Here is a 26,350-nt window from a genome sequence, read left to right as displayed (position 1 = left end):
ATCCGTCAAAGAAGGCATACCTTGAGTTTATGCAAATTCCGGTTTGGAGTAAAGCTATCCACGCGTCTGCTATAACCCCTTCTTCTGTTTCGATAACGACATCTTTTAAGACACTCATATTTGATCGCCTTAATTTCACCATCTATTCGAAAAGACAATGACGTAATCAACATACTGCGACGATTATCACGAAAATAATATAATATGATTGACTGTCAAGAACTGTGACAAGAACGTAAGAAAATATAACCTTGCAATTTGCAAAAACTGTGCAGCATTAAAGTTTGGGTGGAAAATGGAGCCACTCAGCGTAATTAATTTATGTGAACAGTACTTTTTTGATGCTGATGAACTTCTGTTGTGTAACTGGATTCTCAATAAAACAAATGCCACAAATTTGTATATAAAATTACGTGAAACCTATTACAAAGGGCCGATTGAAGAAGATTGGTTAAGAAATTACCATGACATCATGTTTTTTCGGTTTTTTCGAATACAAAAGTCAACGTTTTTAAACTTATTAAATGTTGTTCTGGAAAATGACAACCATAAGTTAATGAGGAAAAAATATCACGGGGGTAATTTACCAATACCACCTGAGAAGGCTTTGCTTACGTTTTTAACATATATGGCAACCCAAGAAAGTTTATTGTCAATTGGGCAAAGATTTGGAATTCTTCCATCAACTGCAATGAATATAGTGAATGCTTTGCTTTATATTATGTTAAAAATAAAGAAAAAATACATATTTTGGCCTCGAACTGATGAAGAGGTAGAACATGTAATAAACGGTTTTACTCATTATCCAAGTAAATTTTTAAATTGTTTGATATTTCAAAATGATTCATGTTCATGTTTTTCTTTAGATGTTTTGGATGCTATTGATGGTAGCCAGATAGATATAAAAGTCGTGCCACATACTCAACATGACAGTTATGTTAATAGATATCTTAGACATTCCATTAATGCCATGGTGATATCTACTGCTGAAAAAATTTTGACTTACGTTTTTATTGGATTCCCAGGATCGGCACATGATTCCAGAGTAATTTATATTTTTGAAATTATGGAAGTTGAACCTCAAGTGTAACTTATAGGTCTTTTCGAACTCAACATTTGTCCAAAACATTGCAACACATGGTTCGCAGTTCTATTTTCCTAATGAAGAATGTCATATATTAGGAGATAGTGCATTTCCATTAAAAATGTGGATGATGACACCCTATAAGCGTAGACCAGCTTTAAATAGAATTGAAAGACAGCACAACTATCATTTGAGTGCTGATCGTGTTGTGGTCGAACATATTTTTGCCCGCATTAAAGGTCGATTTAGGAGAGTAATATTCATTAACACCTAGCAAAGCTATTGAAATAACCACTGCTGCATGCGTTTTACATAATTTTTGCTACATGAATAAAGATCAGTGGGAAGATGAGCTCTATGAAGATGTTAACGTACAAGAGTTCATTGCAGAAGACAATGATGAAGAAACTCGAAGAGCACAACTCAAAAGGAACCAAATGGCTAGAGAATTATTAAACAATGTATAATATATATTATAGAAAATAAGAAAAGATAGATTCAATATGTATTAAAAACAACAAAACATAAATTCTAACGAAGGAAATAACATTGTCTTTAAAATCGTTTCTGTTTTAATTTTCATCTTCACTGGAATCCATTTCGCGTTTTCGTTTTTTGGTCATTTTTTCTAGGATTGTCAGCATTCGGTCTCTCTGACGAGTTTGCTCTGTGAACAGCGTATGCATTGCTGCAAAATGCTGATTGCGATCCTGTGCTTATTGTTGTAAGTGTTTTGTTAAGAATTCTAGATATATTTGGTTGGATGTTTTTGGCTTAATACCATGCTTTACTTTCTTAAATCGATTTTTAATGCCTATCTTTTCCTGTAAACAAACAGTACATATTTAGAAAATCTGATGAATGAAGTTATACCTTTACTTGACTATCAGTGCTTGCCATGGTAGTACTGCTTGTACTTGGTGTGGGATCGTCATAAATGCTAGTACTGGAGTCTTCACCTTCAGTGTCCTGCAAAATACCATAACATATACAAGAATATTTAAGAGTTTCTCCAATGTGGTGCATTTTACTTGTAAATTTTGAGGATGACATTTATGTTTCTCCCCTAAAATCGCATCCAGCTCAAAATAAAATGGGGGGTTATTAATTCGTTCAGTGCCTGTTTTGCGCCTATGGTCTTTACACTTAATATAAGTTTTCTGCAAATTTGCGAATTTTTGTTTACATTTTTTTGCGTCCACATTAAACCCTGCTTCGCGCATTTCTTTGACAATTTGTTGCCATAAGGTTTCCTTATGAGTTTTTTTGTCATTAAAGTTGTCTTTTAATCTTAATCGAAGCTCCAACAATTTGCTGGTGGCAGTCATACATTTTACTGTGGGTCTGCTTTTGGTATACCAAACATTCGCAAGTTGTGTGTCGTCGTTTTCATTACTTGTAACATTTTCAATATCGTCGTCGTTTCCATTATTTGTAACATTTTCAATATGGTCTTCGATAAACGCATCGGCTCGTTCCTGATCTGGAAGAAGTGAAAACAAATAAACTAATCTTTAAATGAGATTTATAAAAAGTACCATTTAATAGAATCTGGGCAATATGTAATGGGACTACACACGAGTAGTCTTCTCCCTTACTATTTATAGAAATCTCCACCAAGTTCTCTTCTTCATTAGCTTCTGGTTCAACTATCATGTCTACAAAATGCAACTTGTGACATTAATTAGTGTTAAAACTTGTTTTAATAAGTTGACCTTCTGTTGACGAACACATTTTTTTTTCACAAATTAATATAAAATTGCACCATCAACACTCAATCAGTCTCAGAACGCAAATTAATTTATTAGGCGGCAAAGAAAATAACCTAACAAAACTTGAAACACATTAGACCCATTTGACATATCTACCTTTGGTTACCGCGAGATACATGCAACGTTAGGCCGTTAGTGCCAGTATGTTCATGGTAAGGTCGATATGACGTCACAACACCTTCTCCTCTGATACCTTTCCAAAGCGAAAATGTTTATGTTACACGTAATAAGATACCGTAACTTACTTAGTTAGTCGCGAAAATTCGCTTTACATATCCGAGGTATTTCAAACTTGTCAAGCAGAACCGACACTTATCCTTCCCTAAGCATGGCCGACTAGTATAAAGCAATAAAGATTATAGCCTGTCCAAAGGAATGCCAAAGGTACCATACGTGCTGCCATCTATTAATAATTCAAAAACGACAAAAGAATTGAAAGGCACAAAGGCGTTCATACCGAAACAAACCACCATTATATACACGTTTTGAAGTCCCATAATGTCAAGTCAAATTAAAATTTTGCTAAATTATTAAGGCCCGGTTGTATAAAAGCCTGTCAAGTTGGATGTCAGCTAACACACTGTCAACTTTAACAGCTTGTTAACATTGGATTATTTGTGACACCGTTGTATAAACAATTTGCGGACGCTAGTTAACTGACAAACCTTTGACAACGAGTTAACATAGGATCACGTTCGAATACTAGAAATTTTATCGTTTATTAATTGATGTTGGTACGAGTTCACGCGTTGTTGACGTTTTCTCTAACGTAACTTCAATTTTTGATTTTGTTGTGACTTGTATTGTGTGGTGTGGTAGTTTTTGGTGGGTAACATGCAAGATAAACCCATTATTGAACATAAAGGTACGTCATCTGTTACGACAAAAAGAACAGATCGTGGTAATGATTCTACCCATCAAAGATTTACGAATGTCAAGATTGTCCGATTGTCCCCGAAAACTTGCTGAAAAGATCCATTTCCCAGAAATCGTAATGTATGAAGAAGTTGCAGTTTTGCATAAATAAAGTGATTTCTTTTTAATGCGGGTTCTAGGTGATGCTGATGACAGATTAGATTGAGCAACTGGATCAAGGTGTTTTTCTTATCATCCACCTTTTCGTAAAATCCACATCATCATACAGCTTAAATGGATTCTTACGAATGAAAGTACGTCTTGGATGGCGCATTCTTACTGCTTGCAATCTAGTTTCTTCATTACTGTTTTCACTCATCGAAGACGAACTACATAGTGATATCTTCTAAGATTTGCATGAACAATTATAGTAAATACAACCATTACTACCCAATTACGTTTCCTTTATTTCAAAAACCTAAGAAATCTTGTCCTTGAAGCTTTATACAAACACGAAATCGAAACTTAATTGATGGCGGATGACTGATTAGCTGACAGAAAGTTAACTAAGGTTTGACATGATGTTAACTTTGACGATAGCTTTATACAACCCAAATCCAGAGTTAACACAGGTTTGACATATTGTTAGTTAACACGTTGTTAATCGATTGTCAACTGCTTTATACAACACTTGACATTAGCAAACGAATTTAACATTGGTTTAACAATTTGTTAAAGTTAACAAAGGCTTTATACAACCGGGCCTATGTGTAATTATTAATAGATGGCAACACGTATCGTACCTCTTGGACAGGCCATAATCTTTATACTAGTCGGCCATGCCCTAAGGTTAGACCTGCAGCTTACAGACGCTCGAAAAGTAATTGGAGAACTTCCATGTGTTTTTCGAAAGAAGGAGTTACAATAATAATATCATCTAAGTACTGAAAAACGTAAGGCTTAAGATCATGCCCCAAAACTGTGTCAATCAACTGCTGAAAAGTCGCTGGCGCATTAGAAATCCCAAAAGGCACACGCCGAAATTGGAACAACCCTCTGCCCGAGAAGGCTGTAAATTTTCGACTTTCTGTCACCACTGGAACCTGTCAGTAGGCCGACTTGATATCAAGGCTGCTCAGATACCGCGCATCTCGAAGCTTGTCCAAAATTCCCCAAATTAGCGGAAGTGGGTATGCGTTTTTTTCGTTACCCGATTTAAACGACGATAGTCGACACAACAACGACATGTTCCGTCCCTTAGGTATTAAGAGGATGGGAGAAGACCAAGCCGAAGACGAAGGTTCGACAATACCATCGCGTAACATCGGCCAAGGTCGCGATCAATAATTTCTTGCAACTTCGGTGAAATAGGAAAATTGCTTAATTTAATAGGCATTGTCTTGGATTCGAAGTCGATTCTATGTTCGACGCCTTTAACGCAACCAAGATCTGAAGCACTGGAAGAAAAATAAGTCTGAACCAAGGTGTCCATTTCGGCACGCTGCTCAGAAATAACCGAGAATTGGCTAGAAGTTTCAGTGCTATCAACACCGAGAACGGATGTATGAGAAAGCGAGAGCACGAAAAGCACGTCAAGAACGATAACGCGATTCTTCAAACGAAAATGTGCTTGGATTTTCCCTACTACCTCAAAATCTGACCCATCAGCAATTACACAACGAAGATTGGGATTCCGATCGACTTTAAAATTCAACAACTTTGGTCTTTGATTTTTTTCTATTTCTAATAATTAAGGCGTTTTCGAGGAACGCGCTTAGTGACTCACCCTATATTGTAGTTTAAAAAATTAATACTAGTAATGTAGAAGGGATTACTCCAAGCAAGTAACTTTGAGAAACTTATGTATTTATGTATGTACATGAATAATGAAATTATATGGACATATTGAACCAAAATGTTGGAAAAAAATAAGAATTTTTAAGGCACATAACTGTGAACAATCTTTTAGAAATGTTCAATGGTTCATGCTATAAACATAGACAAAAGGACCATTTTTTGAATCTTTATATCGATAACTAGGTAAGTATTTGTCGGCCAATAGACATTAAAAATATAGAATATGTTAATCAAAACATTATTATCATTCAGAATAGGGTACTTGCACTCAACTGCCAATTTTAATAAAAATTGGTGCAAGTGTTCCCTATGTAATATAGAACCTAAAGTCCTTAACAAAAGTTGAAAAAAAAAATTGTAAAAAATATCCAGAGTCTTAATTCTTGAGCTTTATTTTAAAGGCGGAACCTGGTCTCTGACGTCATAAGCCATAGTCCAATCATATCAGTGCTGAACATGGCAACATTGAAGAACTTGTTCTTCAATGACGCGTACATAACTTGAGGTTATGTACGTGTCATACATAACCTCTTATGATTGTATAACCTATTTTACGATGTCGGCTCTGCCAAAAAAGAGCGTTGGACAAAATAACGCGCGACTAAAAAAAACGCGACGAAAGAGCGCCGAGACAAAAAAAGCCCAGTAATTAAATAATATGGGAAAAAAAAACGTCAAGACAAAACAGCACGCGATTAAATAGCACTGGGACATTTTATTGCGCCATGAAATAGCGCAGCATTTTTAGCTTTGTAGTAGGTTTGTGCCAATCCAAAGTTTTTCTCATTGTGTCAAATTTTCAAACGCCCGTCATGGAATTTGCGAAATCACAAAAAGGTGGAAGAATATTGTTTTATGGTGCTTACCGCTACCGCACAGACAAAGAGAACATCCATTCCGTTTCTTGGAGGTGTTCTCAAGAAGGATGGAAAGGGAGATTGCTAGTGTCAGAAAATTCAAGTGAACCGACTTCAACAACTGCTCATAGTCACGGCTCAGATTCGGCGAAGAGAGAAGTCGGAAGAGTGAGGGAATTGGCAGAAACTTCCAAAACCAAGGCAGATAATTCAAACCTCCATCAGAGGTACTTTCGGAGAAGCCGCAGTCCTCTTACCGACATACGACTCGAGAAGCTCTGGTAAGAGGTGAAAATTTTCTGCTCTTAGACACAGACTTGGGAGATAACCAAAGAATTCTTGTTTTTGGCACCAGAACGAATTTGGACACATTAAAGGAGTTTCGCCACTGGGCGATCGACGGTACATTCAAGACTTCGCCTCCATTATTTCAATAATTATTTACCATGCACGTAATAATAGACGAAAAAGCGATTCCTGTGATATTCGGTCTATTGCCCAACAAGCAAGAACAAACTTACATGAAATTTTTCGAAAGCATACTGGAAGTAGAACCAAACTTGGGCCCAGAAACAGTTTTGGTGGACTTCGAAATAGCATCTTTGAGTGCAGTCAGAAGGTGTTTCGGGCAAGCAAGAACCGTCGGCGGTTTTTTCATCTAAGCCAAAATTTATGGCGAAAAATTCAGCAAACCCATCTAACGGAACAACAGCGAAGTCAGAATAGGATGTAAGATGTTGCTTGCTCTCGCATTTGTACCTGAAAGGGACGTGCAGTTTGCGTTGGAGATTATCGATGAACATTTTCCTCATGAACTGCTACCTTTAGTAGAATATTGGGAGAAAACTTACGTCGGAAAACGAATGCATAATTTGAGGTCTAGGTACGATATCAACATCTGGGATATGTTTGATCGAATGTTAACGGACCAAGGACGAACAACTAGTTAGAAGCTTGGCCCAACTCTTTCAAACACTCTTTGAATTGCCAACACCCTCAAATCTATAAGCTTATTAGACAGGGAACAAAGTGCATATGGCGAGGTACAGATCGGGAATAAGAGTTTGAGAATTGGCCAACTGAAAATATGTTCAGCTGAGAAAGCGGTTGAACCTATTGGTTTCGGAGTACTCATTTGCAAATGTTGAAAACTATTTGAAATCTGTGGCGTTAAACTTATCACTTTAATCGTTTATTGTTTGTTTAATTTTTGAATAGTCTGTTTCTAGTTCTGAAATAAAGTTGTGTGGTTTATTCATAACCGATCTATTTGGAGGCTATAGTATTACCGTTTTGAGACGTTTTATTGGGCTAGCAAAGGTAATTTTTAACATTTACGTCAATATTCATATTAATATTCACATCAGGACATCATTCTCGCTTGTCTACCCTTTTCTGACGTGTTCTATATGCCTAATAGTAATAAGACAATACATAATACAATTAATAGGTAACTATTAATTGTCGCAGATTATTTTGTCGCGTGCTAATTTGTCCTAGCGACCTTTGGACTCTAAATGATATTGTCCTACGCCATTTTTTACAGCGCTTTTTTGTCTCGGCGCTGTTTTGTCGCAGTTTTTTAATCGCGCGCTATTTGTCCAACGCTGTTTTTTGGCAGAGCCGCACTTGACAGTACAGCCGACCATAAATAGTCCCTATATTAATACGGAAACATCCTCGACTTGGCACCAATGTATGGCTTATGACGTCACGCCCAAAAGTGCGCGTGATTTAAATATTAATTTTTAATAATTTATTGCTACACTATGAATAATCCCATGCACTTTTTACAACAATACCCTTGTTTTATGAGTTCTGCTGAATCATTTTCTGGCTTTACTTAAAAACGTGCAAGATGCCTATTGTCAAGATAATTCTGAGCTATTAAAAATTTCTGAAATCCAAAGCTGCACATTATTTTAAGTTCCCTAATAACAAAAATTTGGAATGAGGTCGAAGCAATGGCGATGCTAGCAAATTGCGAAATTATAACTTAGTATATAGAACAGGCGATCCAGGAATGGGAAAAACTGAATTAACACAAAGACTAAAAAACAACTGTTCTTGTAAATGTTGAACAGGAGATTATCACCCCCAGATTTTAACCTTTTTCTTTAAAAATTTAAGAAACTGAAATATCAGAATACGTTGAACGGTTTAACATCATGATGACCAGGTTTAAGATAACGGTAAAACTAAAAGTGTTTAGTCTCACTTCTTTCAAAAAGTTGCCGTCAAATTGCGGTACATTAAATTAAGAGAACACAACTTTCATTTAAGGCGCTTTATCTGTGTTTTTACTCCCGAAGATAAATTTGAATACACAACTATTAGTTTTTATGGAATTAATACTTATTTAGCCCAGTTAAGACATATGTAAGGTAAATACAGCCACTAATACCGATCTACTGTGTACTTATTATGAACATTGGCTTTAAAATTATGATGAACATTACATTACATTTGCATAATTTGAGAATGATGTGCTCTTTTCTAGAAGGCTTAAACTATTTTGTGTTTCGATTACCTTTGCTCATCAGAACTTGGAATGCATGAGACTAAAATAAAATAGTTAGAAATTTTTTTGTTAATAGCACATGTGAAACATTAGCAATACACTTCTGTGATGTCTGTTCAGTGTCAGAGTCAGGAGTATACTGGTTTTATTCAGATATAAAGTATGGTTACATATGTACACAATAGGTAGGCAACACATCTTACAACAACTATATTACATCTCCCTTTCTTTTTATAAAACTAATACTAATAATAACACAATGACACTAATGTATGTATACAAGACATAAATTATTACTAACTTAGGAATTTACAAATTGGGGACCAAAATACTTTGGATTTTTCTTAATCGTTCTATGCGGTCTATTTTGAAGTGATATTCGATTATTCGGAGGAATTGGCACAACTAAGGTTGCATGTTGTTGTACCCTGTCTTGTTCTTCATTGGTACCGATATCAGTCTCAATATTCGTTCCTATATCTATTTCCTCCCTTCTACGTTTGAGAAATTGTTTGTTTCTTCGTAGGGTTTTACCCTCCTCGGTTTGTATAAGATAGGAACGATCGTTGAGTGACTTCACTATTTTTCCTTTTTTCCATAGAGTGCCAGGTTTGTCCTGATAATATATAAGATTCTCTAGAATTGGTCGCTCTTTAGTACTTCTGTCGTAGTATTTCTTTTGTTTCTGTCTGGCTTGTTCCATTTCTTTATGAAATTTATTTCGTTCGATTAGTTGAGGTTCAAGATGATGTTTGGATCTCGGTACGTTATCTCGAAGTAATCTTGCCATTAGAATTTGTGATGGTGTGTAGGTGCTATATAAACTCAAATCCATAAGGTTGTAACCACTCGTTATTGTAAGGTTGGCATTACAGCCAATGGTGTTTTTTACATGAACAGATTGGTAACGACGCATGTGTCAAAATTTGACAATCACGCGCGAGAGAGTTTTATTTAAATATCTTACAGTTTGTTATTAAACCATATCATTGAAAAATTATACCAACACGGCATATTGTGATAAATAAGCAGATGAAAATGGCACTTGCCAACTGTCACAATGAATTGAAACTTGCTTATCCCCAAGCATCCTCCCGAGAACTTGAATTCAAGCTTACAAAAATCTGTTCAGTAAGTAGTTATTCTTATACCATGGACAGAGAGTACTATACTATGAGAGTAACGTATCGACATTTGGACCTTTTTTCATGCTATTACAACATGGTGGTGTCGAAAGACTTTTAGTTTTAACTACCTCAAGTTGAAAGTGTATATCTCGCTTTTTAGTATAACATTGTCTTTTCAAGTTTTATACCCACTCTTTATATCCTACACAATACAACTAAATGTCCCTCATTAAATTCAAACACTTCATAAACTTTCCCTGTAAACTTATTAATTCCTATCCTTTCCATAGTGTTCCCGATGTCAAGCCCACAAAATTATAACCCAACACCAATCTGGAGAACCTTTACAAGAAGCAAAGTGGAAACCAAAACAAAAATCGCAGTGGTATTCAAATTTGGAATTTAAAGAAGATCTAACCTACCGTATATTTGACAAAAAAAAAAATGAGTCTTTTACTATTTGGAAATTGTTTATTTTTGCGAAGGAACATCTGCAATATACAGCAAGTTTAAATACTTTACGTCGAGTATTAAAATCCATGGGATTCAGATTTAAGAAAGTTAATAACAGAAAAATAATTGCTTTTTGGTTATTTGGTCTATGTGTTCCCAATGTTTCTAACCACTCCTGTAACAGCAAGTTTAAATAAGCCGTCAAATTATTTTCAACATACCTATTATTTTAGCGTCTTAATTTTGTGAAGTTACATTTTGTTCATTATTACCACTAAAATCCTCAGGACGGAGGAGCATAGCTAGGCCTATCACCTTCAACCAAATTCCTTGTACACTTTGTAAAGATTTAGTAGTACCAAATTAGAGTTATTAAACATAACATTAAAGACTTCTTGGTGTCTCATTTTTTTGATGAAAAATTGGTCATCTGTTGCGACTAATTAAGGTGAACAGTTATCTACCCATTATAGACAATTTTGGTGTTGCTCACGAGATTGATCATTTCAGTTGGGAGAGCTGGTCCTTTGAGTCAAATCACATCACGGTTAGCCACACATATATCACGTACACTCATGTACAATAATTTAAACAAATTCTGAATTAGGTATTCAGTTATTCCCCATCTGTAAAGCGATTTTTATGAAGCAGCAACAATAAATAAATCAATTCACCTTGTTTTTTTACCAGCCCAATATCTGATTTTATTCGTGACCACAATATGTTTGGGTTCGTTTTATCGTAATTCGTAAACGTATCGACTGCAAGTCTAAATTACAGCAGGTGGCATTCTTCCTTCTACAGATTAAAGATAAAACACGTTTCTATTTATCGTTGCTCTTGTATCATAATTACCATGAAGACTCAGGTTATCGTGTTTTTATTGCAAATTGTTTATCAATTTTTACAATATTGCGACAAGTTACAATGATAATTATGAAATAACTTGTGCAGGAGTGCAAGAATTGCAATGAAATCGAACGTAATCACAATCGATCGCGAATACATGAATGAACTGACATTATATTGACAGGTCACCAGACATGTCACTAGGTTACTAAAAGACAGATTTACAATGAATAATTTTTTAAAATTTACACTAGGGAGTGGTTACAACCTTATGGATTTGAGTTTACAGGTGTGTTTCGATAAGCTAGTAAGGCAAGTTCAATATCTGCTTTTGTTTCGATTGTTTTCTTTAATAGTTTTTTGACAGTTTGAATGGTTCTTTCTGCCATTCCATTTCCTTGTTGGTGATATGGAGAACTAGGGTGTATTTGAAATTTCCATTCTTCTGCAAATTTTTGTAGTTCTTAACTAATCAGTTGTGTGCCACTATCTGAGACTACTATAGCTGGTATTCCATGTCTAGCAAAAATAGATTTCAGATGTTTTATAACTGAGGTTGAGGTCATGTTTCTGTTAAGATTTGCAATTTCAGCATATTTTGAATAATAGTCTACTACGAGTAAATAGACTTCTCCATACAATTCATATATGTCAATTCCAACTTTGAACCAGGGAATTTTTTCAATCTGGTGTAATATTAGTGGTTCTTTTGTATTGTTTCGACTATATTGTTGACATATTTGGCATTTGCTGACAAAATTTTCTATTTCTACATTCATGTTTGGCCAGTAGAATGCTTGGTTTGCTCGTTGAATGCATTTATTTATTCCGAAGTGACCAGTGTGAATGCTATTTAAGACTTTAGTGCGCATTTTGTAGGGTATTATTATTTTATTTCTTTTATAAATTAAACCCATTCCTTGGAATAATTCATTCTTGAAGTTATAATACTTTTTGATGTTGTCTGGTACTTTACTTTTGTTTTGTGGCCATCCGTTTTCTATGTATTGTTTCAGTTCTTGCATTTCCATATCTTCAGCTGTTGCACTTATCATTTCTTCTAAGCGTTCGTCACTGATTTCTATGCGATCATTTATTAGACAAATTTGACATTCTAAGTCCATTTTTTCTTGATATACTTTTGGTGACATTGATCTCGATAAATGATCTGCAATAATTAGTTCTTTTCCAGGTTTGTATTTGATTTCAATGTCATATTTTTGAAGTGACAGTAGCATACGTTGAAGACGAGCTGGACAATCATTTAGACTTTTCTTAAAAATGGGTATGAGTGGTTTATGGTCAGTTTCCACAGTAAATTTTTGTCCATATATGTATTGGTGAAATTTTTCCACTCCGAAGCAAACTGCTAATAGTTCTTTCTCAATTTGTGCATATTTCGTTTGAGTAGATGTCATGGATTTTGATGCATATGCACAAGGTGACCCGTTCTGAATTAGCACCGCTCCTAAACCATTTTTGGATGCATCTACAGAAATTGTGACTGGAAGGTTTACGTTAAAAAATTGTAAACAAGGAGGTTGCATCAAAAGATTCTTCAATTCTTGAAACGCTTTTTCTTGTTCTTCTTCCCATGCAAATGAATTCTTTTCTTTTAAAAGTTGTCTTAACAGATAAGTTTTTTCTGAAAGATTTTCAATGAATCTTCCTACATATGTAATAAGTCCTAAAAATCTTTGAAGATCTTTCTTACATTTTGGTGATGGCATCTCTTTTAAGGCACTGAGTTTTTCTTCATCTATTTCAACCCCTCTGCCTGAAAATTTATAACCTAAATATGTAACTTCTTGTAGGCCAATTCGACATTTTTCTTTATTAAATTTGATGTTTTGTTCTTGTGCTATTTTTAACACAGCTTCTAAACGTTGGTCGTGTTGTTCTTTGGTTTTTCCGTGTATGAGAATGTCATCAATATAGACCTCTACTCCTTCCATTTGAAAAAGTTGTTGAAATTTTTCTTGAAAAACTTCACTCGCAGTAGTAATGCCAAAGGGCATACGTTTAAATTTGTAGCGGCCAAAAGGAGTTCCAAAAACACATAAATCACTACTTTTTTCATCAAGTGGAATATTCCAAAACCCAGTAGTTGCATCTAGTGTTGTAAAATATTTAGAATCCTTTAAATTTTTCATAATTTCGTCTATGACCGGAATTTTAAATTTTTGCTTCTTAATTACTCTATTGAGATCTTTCGGATCTAGACAAATGCGAAGCGATCCATCTGATTTTTTGACTATTACAAATGAATTGAGCCAGTCTGTACTACCATGTACTTTTTCAATTATTTTATTATCTTCCAAATGTTTTAGATATTGTTTAAATTGTTCCTCAATTGCAAATGGGACTTTTCTTATTGGGTGCGAAACTGGTTGTGCATTTTCTTTTAATTCGATGCTATGCGGCTTTCCTAGCATGCCAATGCCTTCAAAAACCAAACTATACTTCGCTAACAAAGTTTGATAATGATTATTTAGGTTAACAAAATTTATGCGATTTATTAAGCCTAACCTTTCAGACGTACTTAAACCTAAAATGTTTCTGTGATTATAACCTTTTACTATAAAATATTCAATTTCATAGTCATTGTTTTGAAATTTAGAAGTAATGATACATTTTCCTATTGTAGATATCAGATTACCGTTATAATCATATAATTTATTCATACATTTTTTTATTATTGACAAACTTAGACCTAATTTATTAAATGTTTGTGTGCACGCGGGGTGCCGTGACTTAACTTTGCGCGAAGGACCGAGAATAACTGAGAAGTACCACTAACCTGGAGTATCCTGCTGGAGGTGACAGGGGCCCCTGGTTCTTGGTAGCCTGATGTTGAGAAGTACAACGAGGAACACGCGAGAGGAAAACCGTTCACTCATGCACCTTTTACGTTCAGTAGCGTACTACTTCCGCTCACTCGCGCGTGCGCCGGAATGGAGCACTTACTGTTCGAACAGTTTGTAATGACATAATGTTAACATCAGCTCCTGTGTCTACCTTAAATATTAAATTTATGTTGTGTATTTGTAAATTTACAGTCCATGAGTTGTTTTTATAGTTTACACTGTCAATGGAAAATTTTATTTTATTGTCATTTTCTTGTTTTGTATTTACTTCATGCAAGGATTTACGTAATTTAGCTTTACAAACTACAGAAAAATGATTGAGCTTTTTACAGAAATTACAGATTTTTTTATAAGCTGGGCAGTTATTAATTTTGTGTGATTTGCCACATTTATTGCAATTAGTGATGAAACGATCTTGCACTGACCTGTTGATTCTTGTTCCACAGCTTGTTGATGACGTGTTACTTTTGGTGCAACTGGAGTCGTTGACCTTGGCTGCATTTTGTGTGAGAACGTAGTTCCTCGTTTTTGTTGTATTTCATGAACTTGTTTTTGCATATCTTGACTCTGTAATTTTGTATTTTCCCATAAAATACATGCTTCGATTACGTCTTGTAGGTTTTTGTTTTGTTGGTATAGAAGTTTTTCCCGTAATATTTCGTCTTGTATGCCTGATATTAATATCGTTTTTACCATGTCATCCTTTAGATTTCCAAATTCACACTTGTTTGCTTGATTCTTTAATTGTGTGGTGAACTGTTCAATGGATTCTTGTGGGGTCTGTCTGAGATTAACAAATTTATACCTTTCGTATGTTACATTCGTTTTGGGGATAAAATAATTATCAAATTTTTCCAGTAGAACGGCAATTTTGTTGCGTTCATTGTCTGCAATGGTGAAAGTATTATAGATGTGCAGGGCCTCTTCACCCATAAAGTGGAGTAGTTGGGCGCATTGAACTGCTTCCTCTTTCGTATTTGTTTCCGACGCAATTAGGTATGTTTGAAATCGTTGTTTCCAAATTTGCCAATTGACGGCCAAATTGTCGGTGAAATTCATCGGGGGAAGTGTTCTCTCCATTTTACTGTATTTTGCTTCTTTAATTTTGTTTAAATTGAAACAATTTGTCGCAGCGCCATGTGATGTCTGTTCAGTGTCAGAGTCAGGAGTATACTGGTTTTATTCAGATATAAAGTATGGTTACATATGTACACAATAGGTAGGCAACACATCTTACATTAACTATATTACAACTTCCATCCATTACTGCTACAGTAATCTGTGTTTACAGCTTGCCTTCACAACTGTCTGGTTGTTTGTTTGTGCTGTAATAAAATGTGTTTACTTCTTGGACTTGTAAATGCGCAATTTTCTCAAAAAATAGTACATATATTTAGTAGTAGAATAACATAATTTTATATATGTTTTAATTTAATTGGTTTTTATTTTCTTAAAAAAAAAGAAATAACTATTTTCTCCAACCGTCTGTTTGATATCGTTTGATCCGAATCCTCGAATCAAAATATCGCGCCGAACAATTGGGGTTCAGCGCAGCTGCGACACTGAGCTGATGGGGCTCAGAGTGTTGTAACGAGCTAATGGGGCTCAGTCGTTACAGACTGAGCATATGAGACTCATTAATAATACACTACGTCGAAGTCACGAGCACTTTATCTACAGTTCGTTTATTACATCGCATTTGATACTGACAAGTGACAACTCACAACGACTCACTCAGACTCTCACAACTACATAATAATACATACTATTTTCACATGGTGGGGGTGCGCAATCCCCCACTTAAGGGATGCGCCTTGAAAAGTAAAAGTCCTTATAACATCCAGGCCCGCATTGAACTATAGGTTCAATAATCCTGGTCGTACGGGTCGTACACTACACTATGATCACTGATACATTTAATTGCCCATAACACTACCGGGTAACACACACAACATTCTTGCGGCTCTGCGGACAACTTCTTTGCCTAATTTCACGGAGACCACCCTCACGTAGCCATCGTCTCCTGGATGTACGACAACAACACGTCCTCTTCTCCAGGTCAGCGGCGGTGGCGTGCTGTCCTTTAGGAGCACCAAGGTGCCTGGACCCAGCCTAGGAAATTCATCCCGTTGCCATTTTGTCCTCTCCTGAAGTTGACAAAGGTACTCCTTAGCCCATCGCTGCCAGAAATGTTGTTGAATCTGCGTGACCCGCTGCCATCTGGAGAATCGATTTACGTTGTTGTCGACGTATTGTGGTTCCGGTATGGAGGTTAACGGAGCCCCAACCAGAAAATGCCCCGATGTGAGAACATCTAGGTCGTTAGGATCATCACTGAGTGGACATAAAGGTCGCGAGTTTAAGCATGATTCTATACCCGCCAATACAGTGTACATTTCCGGGAAAGTCATATGTGCATGACTTAATACTCTTTTTAAGTGGAATTTTGTAGATCTTACCCCGGCCTCCCATAATCCGCCAAAATGGGGGGCTCTAACCAATATAAAGTGTCAGTTGATGTTATTGGTTGTTAAATACGTAATAATTTTGTCTCCAAACTCGCTAGATTCAAACAATGTCGACAACTCGCGATTCACTCACACGAAATTCGAGCCATTGTCCGAATATATGTTTTCGGGCATACCACGTCGCGCGATAAATCGTTTCAATGCGCCCAAAAAAATCGCGGAAGTTAAATCGCTAACTAGTTCTAAATGGATTGCCTTCGTGGTAAAACAAATGAAAAGCGTAATATATGCCTTTACCAGCCTTCTGTTTTTTGTCTTACCGTCCTTAATTAACATGGGACCCGCGTAATCAACTCCCGTATTGCGAAATATTTTTCCTGGCATTAATCTAGCGTCAGGTAAATTACCCATTATTGGATTTACCTCCAATGGTTTCATCCTTGCGCCGGCCAAACATTTTCGGGTAACCTGTCGTACCTGATCCCTACCTGACAATGGCCAAAATCTCGTGCGTATTGCCGCTAAAGTCGTTAATGACCCAGCATGAAATAATCTTTTGTGTTCATATTGTATAGTTAATTTTGTCACATTATGATTCGGTAGTACGATCGGATGTTTTTGTTCGTATGGAATATCTGCCCTTCTTAAACGCCCACCTACTTTAATTAAACCATCACTATCTAAAAACGGGTTTAACGCCTTCAGTCTGCTATTTTTACATACAAACCCGTTATTTTTCAAATCTGAAATTTCGGATGTGAAACATAAATTTTGTAAACTTTTTACAATCGCAAGGGTAGCCTTGGTTAGTTCAGTGGGCGTAAGGGCTTTCGTAATTTTATCACGCGGATGTGTACAATTGTATGCTAATCTGAAACACGTAGCCACGACTCGTTGCAATTTTAGAAAAGATGAAAATTTCGCTGAAAGTTCGTCCTCCTTTATGGTACTAACAAACGATAATTTTCGCCTCTCCGGTAATTCGGCTACATTTAGATTATATGTAGGCCAGTATTTTTCATGTTTACCCAACCATTCTGGTGTACAGTAATGCAGAATCCTGAGCTTCGCACTATCATAAAAGCACGAAATTATTCAAAATTAAATGAAGCGATCCGTGGATCTAAAGACGAAAATGCTTCCACACAGTCTAGTAGAGTTTTCAGTTTGCATAAAGGAAGTTATCATAACACAGTCAGAGGCAGTAATCATAACTATAGAAATAATCAACGATCGAATTACGGGAATTTTAATAGGCATAATAGTTCCTGTAATCGGGGAAATTTTGAAAATTATCAAACGCGGAATCCACAAATACAATTCCAAGCTAGATCAAATAATTTTGGAAGTCGTGGTAACTACAGAGGCACAAACTACAGAGGTCTTAATAACAATAAAAGTAACAATACTAACAGATATAACGACAGGCATGAATATAATAACACAAGTTATAACAGAAACCATCATTCGCGAGGTTATTATATGTCAAATTCGGAAACCGGCAATACAAGCACAAATGTAAATAGTGAAAATAATAAGTCATCGTTTTTTCGTGAATCAAGACACTAATTGCAAACTTGATGATGCAGCAGTTCTGAATGTAGAGGGTCTAAATTATGTGAAATTAATACATGGGGAAAATGAATTAAAATTTTTATTAGATTCAGGAGCGTCAGTTAGTGTTATTTTTCCAAATTCTAAATTAGTAGGATGTCAGTTCATTGATCGAAGCAGGAAAATTGTAATAAACGGAATTGCAGGTTCAACAATTTCTCAAGGTGCATGTGACTTAAAGTTAAAGGTAAATGACATAGAGTTCAATCAAGAATTTTTGCTGATAGATAAATTTGCAAGCGGAATTGATGGAATAATAGGTTCAAATTTCTTTACTAAGCATAATGCGATAATTGATTACGAAAAGTACTTGTTTTCATTTTATGTTGATGACTGGAAAATTGCAATACCAATAGAGTCAAGTTACGAAGTTTATACGGAAATACCGGCTAGGTGTGAAATTATAAAATATTGCTACGTCAAAGATGACGACGAATATGTAGTCTTTCCGGAAGAATTATGTCAAGGAGTTTATGTAGCAGCCGCATTAACAAAGTCAAGGTCAAGTAAAATTCCTGTAAAAATACTTAATGTTAGAGATGAAGACATAAAAATTAAAAATTTTAAACCTAAATTGGAAAAGTCAGTTGATTATTACATTTTTAATTTTGACAACAATCCACAATCGGTAAATAGGGTAGATAGGCTATTAAATAATTTAGATATGAGAAATTTGAATAAGGAAGAGGAAATGTCAATTCAGAAAATATGCGCCAAGTATTCAGACGTTTTTTATCTTGAAAACGATCCACTCACAGTGACCAACATTTATAAACAGAGTATTAAGTTGCAAAACAACACAACACCTGTTTATAGAAAACCGTACCGCCTTCCCCAATCACAAAAAAGTGAAATACACACGCAAATTGACAAAATGTTGAAAGATGGGATAATCGAAGAGGCCAAGTCTTCAGCATGGTCCTCTCCATTATTAATTTTTCCGAAAAAATCTGGTCCTAATGGTGAAAAGAAATGGCGAATTGTAATCGATTATCGTGAGTTGAATAAACAAATTGAAGACGATAAATTTCCTTTACCATCTATCATTGAGATTTTGGATTCATTGTCAGGAGCTATGTATTTCTCACATTTAGATCTGTCTCAAGGATTTTATCAAATTGAAATTGATCCAGAGAGTAGACCGTGTACAGCATTTATTACCGACAGAGGTCATTATCAAATGAAGCGTCTGCCAATGGGATTAAAAATTTCTCCTTCAAGTTTTTCTAGAGCCATGACAATAGCTATGTCGGGACTAAATTACGAAAGTTGCTTTGTATACTTGGATGACTTAATAGTTTTTGGTAATAATTTGGCAAATCACAATAAAACTTTAATCAAAGTTTTCGAAAGAATGAGATCAGTTAATTTAAAATTAAATCCAAACAAATGCGAATTTTTAAGGAAAGAAATTTTGTATTTAGGACACGTAATTTCAGCTAATGGTGTATCGCCCGACCCAGACAAAATTAAATGTATTCAAAATTTTCCAATACCGCGAAATGCTAACGATGCAAAAAGATTTGTAGCTTTTGCGAACTATTACAGACGATATATTAAAAATTTTGCAGACATAGCAGCACCATTGAATAAATTGAGCAAGAAAAATGTACAATTTGATTGGAATGAGGAATGTCAAATCTCTTTCGAAACATTGAAAAACTCTCTAATAAAACCACCAATTTTGCAATATCCAAATTTTTCCGAAACAAACACTTTTATTTTAAAAACGGATGCTTCTTCCATTGCATTAGGAGCCGTACTTTGTAACGGAGATGATAAACCAGTTGCTTTTGCTAGTAGAACACTCAATGCAGCCGAATCAAAATACTGTACGATAGAAAAAGAATTATTAGGAATCGTATTTGCAGTAAAACATTTTCGTCCATATTTATTTGGAAGAAAGTTTATTATCCACGCTGATCACAGACCGTTAGTGTACTTATTCGGAATGTCAGATCCATCTAGTCGTTTAACAAAATTTAGATTAACTCTTCAAGAATATGATTTCACAATCAAGTATATAAAAGGAAAAGACAATGTAGTAGCAGATACTTTATCGCGTATAGAGATAACATCAGACGAACTAAAACAAATGGGAAACGGTGTATCCGAAACCATTTCTGCAATAACTCGAGCGCAAAGCAAAAATAGAAAACCTGAAAATCAAAACGTTGAATCGGTTTCATATGACAGACTTGATCACCCTGGGATAGTGGAGCTGATAAAACGTCCATCACAATCATTTGAGTTAAGATTAATAGACAAAAAAGAATTTAAAACAGCTGTTAACAATGAAACTTACGATTATAAAGTAGGCAATTTAATATGTAAAGCTGATGAGCAAGTAATTTATGTGAAAGAAGATACTCGATCGGCGTGTGCCTTAGAAGCAACGTTGAGAGATCTTCATACAATTGTTACGAAATATAATATTCCGGAAATAGTTATAATCAAGAGAAAAATGTGTGCACACAACATTTTAAATGAATTAATAAAACATCCAAATGAAGTAAGGAAATTAAATTTAAAACTCAGCATAATAAATGATGTTCAAATTGTCGAAAATCCAGAAATGCTACAAATAATTTTAAATGACTTTCACATGCTTCCGACAGGAGGGCATGCAGGCATAAATCGAATGTATAATAATGTCAAGAAATATTTTTATTGGTCAGGATTAAGAAAAGCTGTAGAAAAATTTGTACAAAAGTGTGACGATTGTCAACGGTTCAAATATTCAAAACCAAATATTCAGCCAATGTCAATCACAACAACAGCTAAGTCTGCTTTTCAAAAAATCTTTCTAGACATAGTCGGACCACTCGAACAAGATTCTGAAAATAACCGATATATTTTAACTATACAATGCGAGCTAAGCAAATTTGTCGAAGCATAGGTGCTATCCCAAACAAGGAAGCTGTAACAGTTGCCAAGGCATTTGTAGACAATTTCATATTAAGATTTGGAATACCTAATGAAATTGTCACCGATCAAGGATGTGAATTTCTTTGTAGTACTTTATCTGAAGTTTGCAAAATCCTTAATATCAAAAAACTAAATTCAACGGCATATCACCACGAGACTCTTGGAGCACTTGAAAATACACATAAAAACTTAGGTGCATATCTTAGGATACAGTGCGCGAAATATTCGAACAGCTGGAGTGCGTGGGTGTCGTTTTGGTGTTTTGCGTTTAACAATACAGTGCATACGGAAACGCGTTATACGCCATTCGAACTAGTTTTTGGGAAAACCTGTGTTTTACCGACAAATGTGTCAACGAACATTAATCCGTTGTATAATTTTGACAATTATCCGTTAGAATTAAGATATAGATTACAGATTGCATGTGCCGATGCAAGAAAAAATCTATTAGAGTCTAAGTGTAAAAGGAAAATCATGTATGACAAGAAAACTAAGCTTGTAGATTATAGCATAGGATCTTTAGTCATGTTAGAAAATAATGCGGGAAATAAAAATGTAGAAATTTTTAAAGGACCGTACAAGGTAATAGAGAACAATTCTCCTAACATAGTAATAAGAATAGATAACAAAGATGTCACGGTTCATAAAAATAGAGTTAAGCCTTATCATTTTTGAAAAATTTTATTTTCGCTCCAGACGTCCACGAAAATAAAACTTTTTTTTCAGCCGAGGGAGGTGTACAGTAAGCATTCATTTAGTTATTGTAGAGTAAGCGTTAAGTTACGAAATACTAATATAGCATAAGTCAGCAACTAACATAGGATAGGAAGTGATAATTTATAAGCAGTCACGATTGTACATCGAGAGTGAATAAATGGGTATAAAAGGTGAAGGGAGTCTTCTTCAAATGGTCCCATCCTAAGAAATCAACAATTATTACACTGGGCCTTTAAACCAATGTGTACGGTTTATTAGCTCACTAGGAAAACTACCTCGGGAAATAACGTCGGCGAGGTTATCTTCAGAACTCACGTGACGCCAATTTGAAATGTTGGTCAATCTTTGGATTTCCCCGACGCGATTGGCAACAAAGGTGTTTAAATTCGACGGAAAATGGGACAGCCATGCGAGAACTATTATGGAGTCGGACCAATAAAATAAGTTATCAATTGGTATCCTTAAGTTACCCTTGACCGAATCAACTAATTTTGAGCTGTTGCAAACACCTAATAGCAAGAAAAGGAGCCGAAGCCGTGCCGTATGTTACGGTTTTTAATTGAAATGTGCTAATTGGTTGATTAACTTCGTCCCGCCAAAGTACACGTTGACATACTATTTCCAGCGATAGATTGGAAAATTTTGAATTCACAATCGCCAATCGGAGAATCCAAAATATACTAACATTATACGGTTAAAGCTGTTAAAGAGTTGTAGTTTAAGTTGGCAACCAACGTTTCTTTTCCCGCGCAACGAATTTCCTACGCCTCTGTGCCTGCGCCAGTCGGCCGGTTTCGTTTAACCTGTAAGCGTTTTTTCGCGACATACTACTAATGTAAGATGTAAGTGGTAACTGGTATGTGATGGTAAGTTTACCACCACTCGAAAAATAGTGGTATGTGCGGCAGCGTCAAAACGCTAGATGTGTTACTCGAGTGGTTACTTCTAAATATTGTGACCACTGACATTTGTGTGCTCACATAAAAATTAGGTTAGAATTACAATAAAAGTCGGTGGGTACCTTTGCAATGGATAATAGGGAGTTACTACTGCTATGTCTCGTGTTATTTGATGAAATATCTAACAACGCATTACCACATGTGGAGGTAATGAAATGGTTGATGGCTAAAGACAAAACTCAACAATTACATTGGTGCATAACGTACAAGGAATCGTACGTAGATGTACTAGTGCGTAATGAAGAGGATAATTTTAACTGGTTGGAATACTATAATGACCACTTGTTTTTCCGCCTTTTTCGTATGCAAAAAGATACATTTCATAAGTTATTTAAAATCATTATACGTAAAGATACATCTGGGCTAATAAAAAAAAAATACAGAGGAGGAAACTTTTCCATCAGTCCAGAAATATCTCTCCTCGTATTCCTCTGGTACATTGCTAAGGAAGACTCATTACAATCAATAGCAATAGTATTTTAAGTGGCTGTAAGCAGTGTTTCATTTGTTGTAAGAAAGAGGCTTGTTTTAATTATAACTTTAATAACTAAACATGTGTAACATTCTACAAGTACCAAAAAATACACAGTACATTAATGTTGGTCATTGCCAACTTAACTTATTCTCACTAAATGGCAGGGATGCCAATAACACTTGTAACACCCCCCTCACTAAGATTACAAAACTATTTGAAAGTTGAAGGAACACCGTACACTTCATAATCTTTGTATTTGGATGGCATATTTCTATTTCTGTGAGGTCGACTTACAGGTTCCTTACCTGAACATACATTTACATCATTATTAATTTTTGTTGGGGATGACACAGTTTTAAAAGGGGTCGAATTATTCATACTAGGGGTACATGTCTCATTTTCAGAATCAGAAATTGGATCGACAACATTACCACGCGGAACAAACTCCTTTTTCGATTCACGAAGGTGACGTCTATTTCTCCTAAACACTTGACCTTGCTCAGTTTTTACAATATAAGACCGCGGTGTGTCGGACTTATCTTCTACTTTTCCCTTTTCCCAATTGTTATGATTCTTTACATACACATTTTGACCCGGTTCAAATGAAGACAATGTTTTTGCACTTCTATTATAGTACTTTTTTTTATTTATCTGACTAGATTTTAATTTATCATGTACATATTTCGGGTTTATATTTTCAGTATTTAATAATTTGTTATTGACAGGTAATTTTGATCTTAAACGTCTATTATTTAGTAACTGACTTGGTGAAAATCCTAAAGTTACAATTGGTGTTGTCCTATACTCTAACAGTGCTAAGTCTATATCAGTATTTTTTCGAAACAAATTTTTTACTATTCCTACACCTTTCTCAGCTAGTCCGTTAGATTGCGGATAATTTGGGCTAGTAGTAATGACTTTAAAATTCCACTGATTCGCGAAATTTCTGAAATTAAAGCTGTTAAATGGCATATTATCTGCAATAAGGACTTCAGGAATACCTTGTCGTGAAAAAATTTCTTTAAAATGCTTGATTAACTCATGAGAATCTTTATATTTCAACTTTTTCAATTCAATCCATTTACTATATGAGTCAATCACAACAAGATACTCATTACCAGCATAATAAGCTATATCAGCTGAAATTCGAAACCATGGTCGCGTTGGACATTCATACGACATAAGAGGTTCCTTTTGCGGATTTCTATTAAACTTCTCACACATTTCACAGCCTGATATATATTCATATATGTCTTTACACATGCCTAACCAATACAATACTTCTCTAGCTCTAGCTTTGGTTTTTTCTATACCTAGATGGGTTTCGTGTAAAATTTTTAACATATAACTTTGTAACGATTGAGGAACTACAATTCGTTCATTAAAATATATAATACCATTATTAACTGTAATGTCATGTTTAATTTTCCAAAAATGTTTAACTACCTTTGAATATTGTTTAACATTATTAGGCCAACCATGTTCATAAAAATGTAAAATTTGTTTTAGATCTTGATCATTTTTTGTTTCTTCTTTAATTTGGTTCTGCTTTCCATCTGAAATTACAATTTCCTTTTGTAGTGTGTGAACTGTAAAATCTACACTATCAGGTTCTATCTCATTTAAAAACGATCTGGATAAATAATCTGCAACAAACATTTGTGAACCCTGCAAATATTCAACAGTTATTTCGTATTTGAGCAATTGTAATCGCATGCGTTGTAGCCTAGCAGAAATTTGGTTTATTCCTTTTTTGAAAATTGACTCTAATGGTTTGTGATCAGAATTAACAATAACATGTCTACCATAGGTATAATAATGAAATTTTTTACAAGCAAATTCAATAGCATACATTTCCTTTTCAATTTGTGCCCAATTTTGTTTGTTAGGACTTAAAGCTGCAGATGCAAATGCTATGGGCTGATTATTGGACAATAAAACTGCACCTACTCCATCTTTTGAGGCATCAGTTTGTATTTTTAGTTGTTGATTACTAGTAAAGATACCTAATGTTGGTGGTTTGGCTATAATAGCTTTTAGTTTATTGAAACTTTCTGTGTGAATTTGATCCCATTGAAATGGTGTATTTTCTTTAGTTAATTCACGCAATGGAGCTGAAATTTGGGACATATTCGGTATGAATTTACTTAGATACTTAAGCATACCAAGAAATTTTAACAAATGTTTTTTGTCTTTAGGAATTTGAAGCTCAGTAATTGCTTTAGTGAATTTTGAATCCATTGCTACACTATTTTTACTAATAATGTGACCAGAATAACGAATAGTTTTTACTTTAAATTGAACTTTGGTTGAATTTAATTTAACATTGGTTTGAGCTGCTCTATTTAAAAACAATTGCAAATTACGATCATGCGCTCTTTCATCTTCACCTGAGATTATAATGTCATCAAAGTACACGTGTACTCCTGGGATATCTCCATACATTTCTTCATTTTTCTTTTGGAATACCTCTGGACTGGATTTTAGACCAAATGGAAGACGATTGAATTTATATCGACCAAAAGGTGTATTGAACGTACATAACTCGGAGCTTTCTTCATCCAAAACAATTTGCCAAAACCCTTGACACATGTCGAAGACGGAAAAATATTCTTTGTTGCTTAGTTGTGCAATGATGGTTTCCGGTGTTTGAATTTGATATATTTCCCTCTGAATTGCAGTGTTCAGATCTTTTGGATCAAGGCACAGGCGTAGTTTACCATTTGGTTTCTCGATGATTACCAAATTATTCACCCATTTCGTTGGTTTGCTGACTTTGCTGACGATTCCTTCTTTGCTGAATTTTTCCAAAGTTGTTTTCAATCTTGTATGTAGACTTAAAGGGACCAGTCTTGGTGGATTAATTACTGGCTTGACTTCTGAGCTTACAGTGATGTGATGTGTTCCTGGAATTTTTCCAATGCCATTGAAGATTGATTTGTATTTT

At 35.1% G+C, this 26,350-nt stretch overlaps 2 protein-coding genes across 3 annotated transcripts in view; one reads left to right on the top strand and one right to left on the bottom strand.

Moving 5' to 3' along the window:
- LOC135130498 (uncharacterized) overlaps window positions 1-26,350 on the top strand; it is a 167,215-nt gene that overhangs the window by 124,607 nt on the left and 16,258 nt on the right. The gene's annotated exons all lie outside the window — the stretch shown is intronic.
- On the bottom strand, window positions 1,801-3,197 carry LOC135130534 (uncharacterized). Its single transcript, XM_064057928.1, has 4 exons — window positions 2,623-3,197; window positions 2,116-2,567; window positions 1,958-2,053; window positions 1,801-1,908 (listed from the first exon to the last, which is right to left on the bottom strand). The coding sequence occupies exons 1-4, from the start codon at window positions 2,738-2,740 to the stop codon at window positions 1,801-1,803; spliced, it is 774 nt and encodes a 257-aa protein (XP_063913998.1). The 5' UTR covers window positions 2,741-3,197.

Source organism: Zophobas morio, unplaced genomic scaffold (genome assembly GCF_036711695.1).
Source record: "Zophobas morio isolate AGI-343-1 ecotype UQ-CSIRO unplaced genomic scaffold, CSIRO_AGI_Zmor_V1 ptg000017l, whole genome shotgun sequence".
NCBI lineage: Eukaryota > Metazoa > Arthropoda > Insecta > Coleoptera > Tenebrionidae > Zophobas > Zophobas morio.
Note: the sequence above shows the minus strand (reverse complement) of the source record. Positions and strands in the feature narration are given on the sequence as shown.

What these genes read in the sequence shown, in the direction of transcription:
- LOC135130534 (XM_064057928.1), bottom strand. Translation starts at nt 2,740, where the DNA reads ATGATAGTTGAACCAGAAGCTAATGAAGAAGAGAACTTGGTGGAGATT. An exon ending in TGCCCAGATTCTATTAAATG is followed by an intron (nt 2,568 to 2,622) that starts GTACTTTTTATA and finishes CACTTCTTCCAG; the next exon opens with ATCAGGAACGAGCCGATGCG. An exon ending in GCACTGATAGTCAAGTAAAG is followed by an intron (nt 1,909 to 1,957) that starts GTATAACTTCAT and finishes GTTTGTTTACAG; the next exon opens with GAAAAGATAGGCATTAAAAA.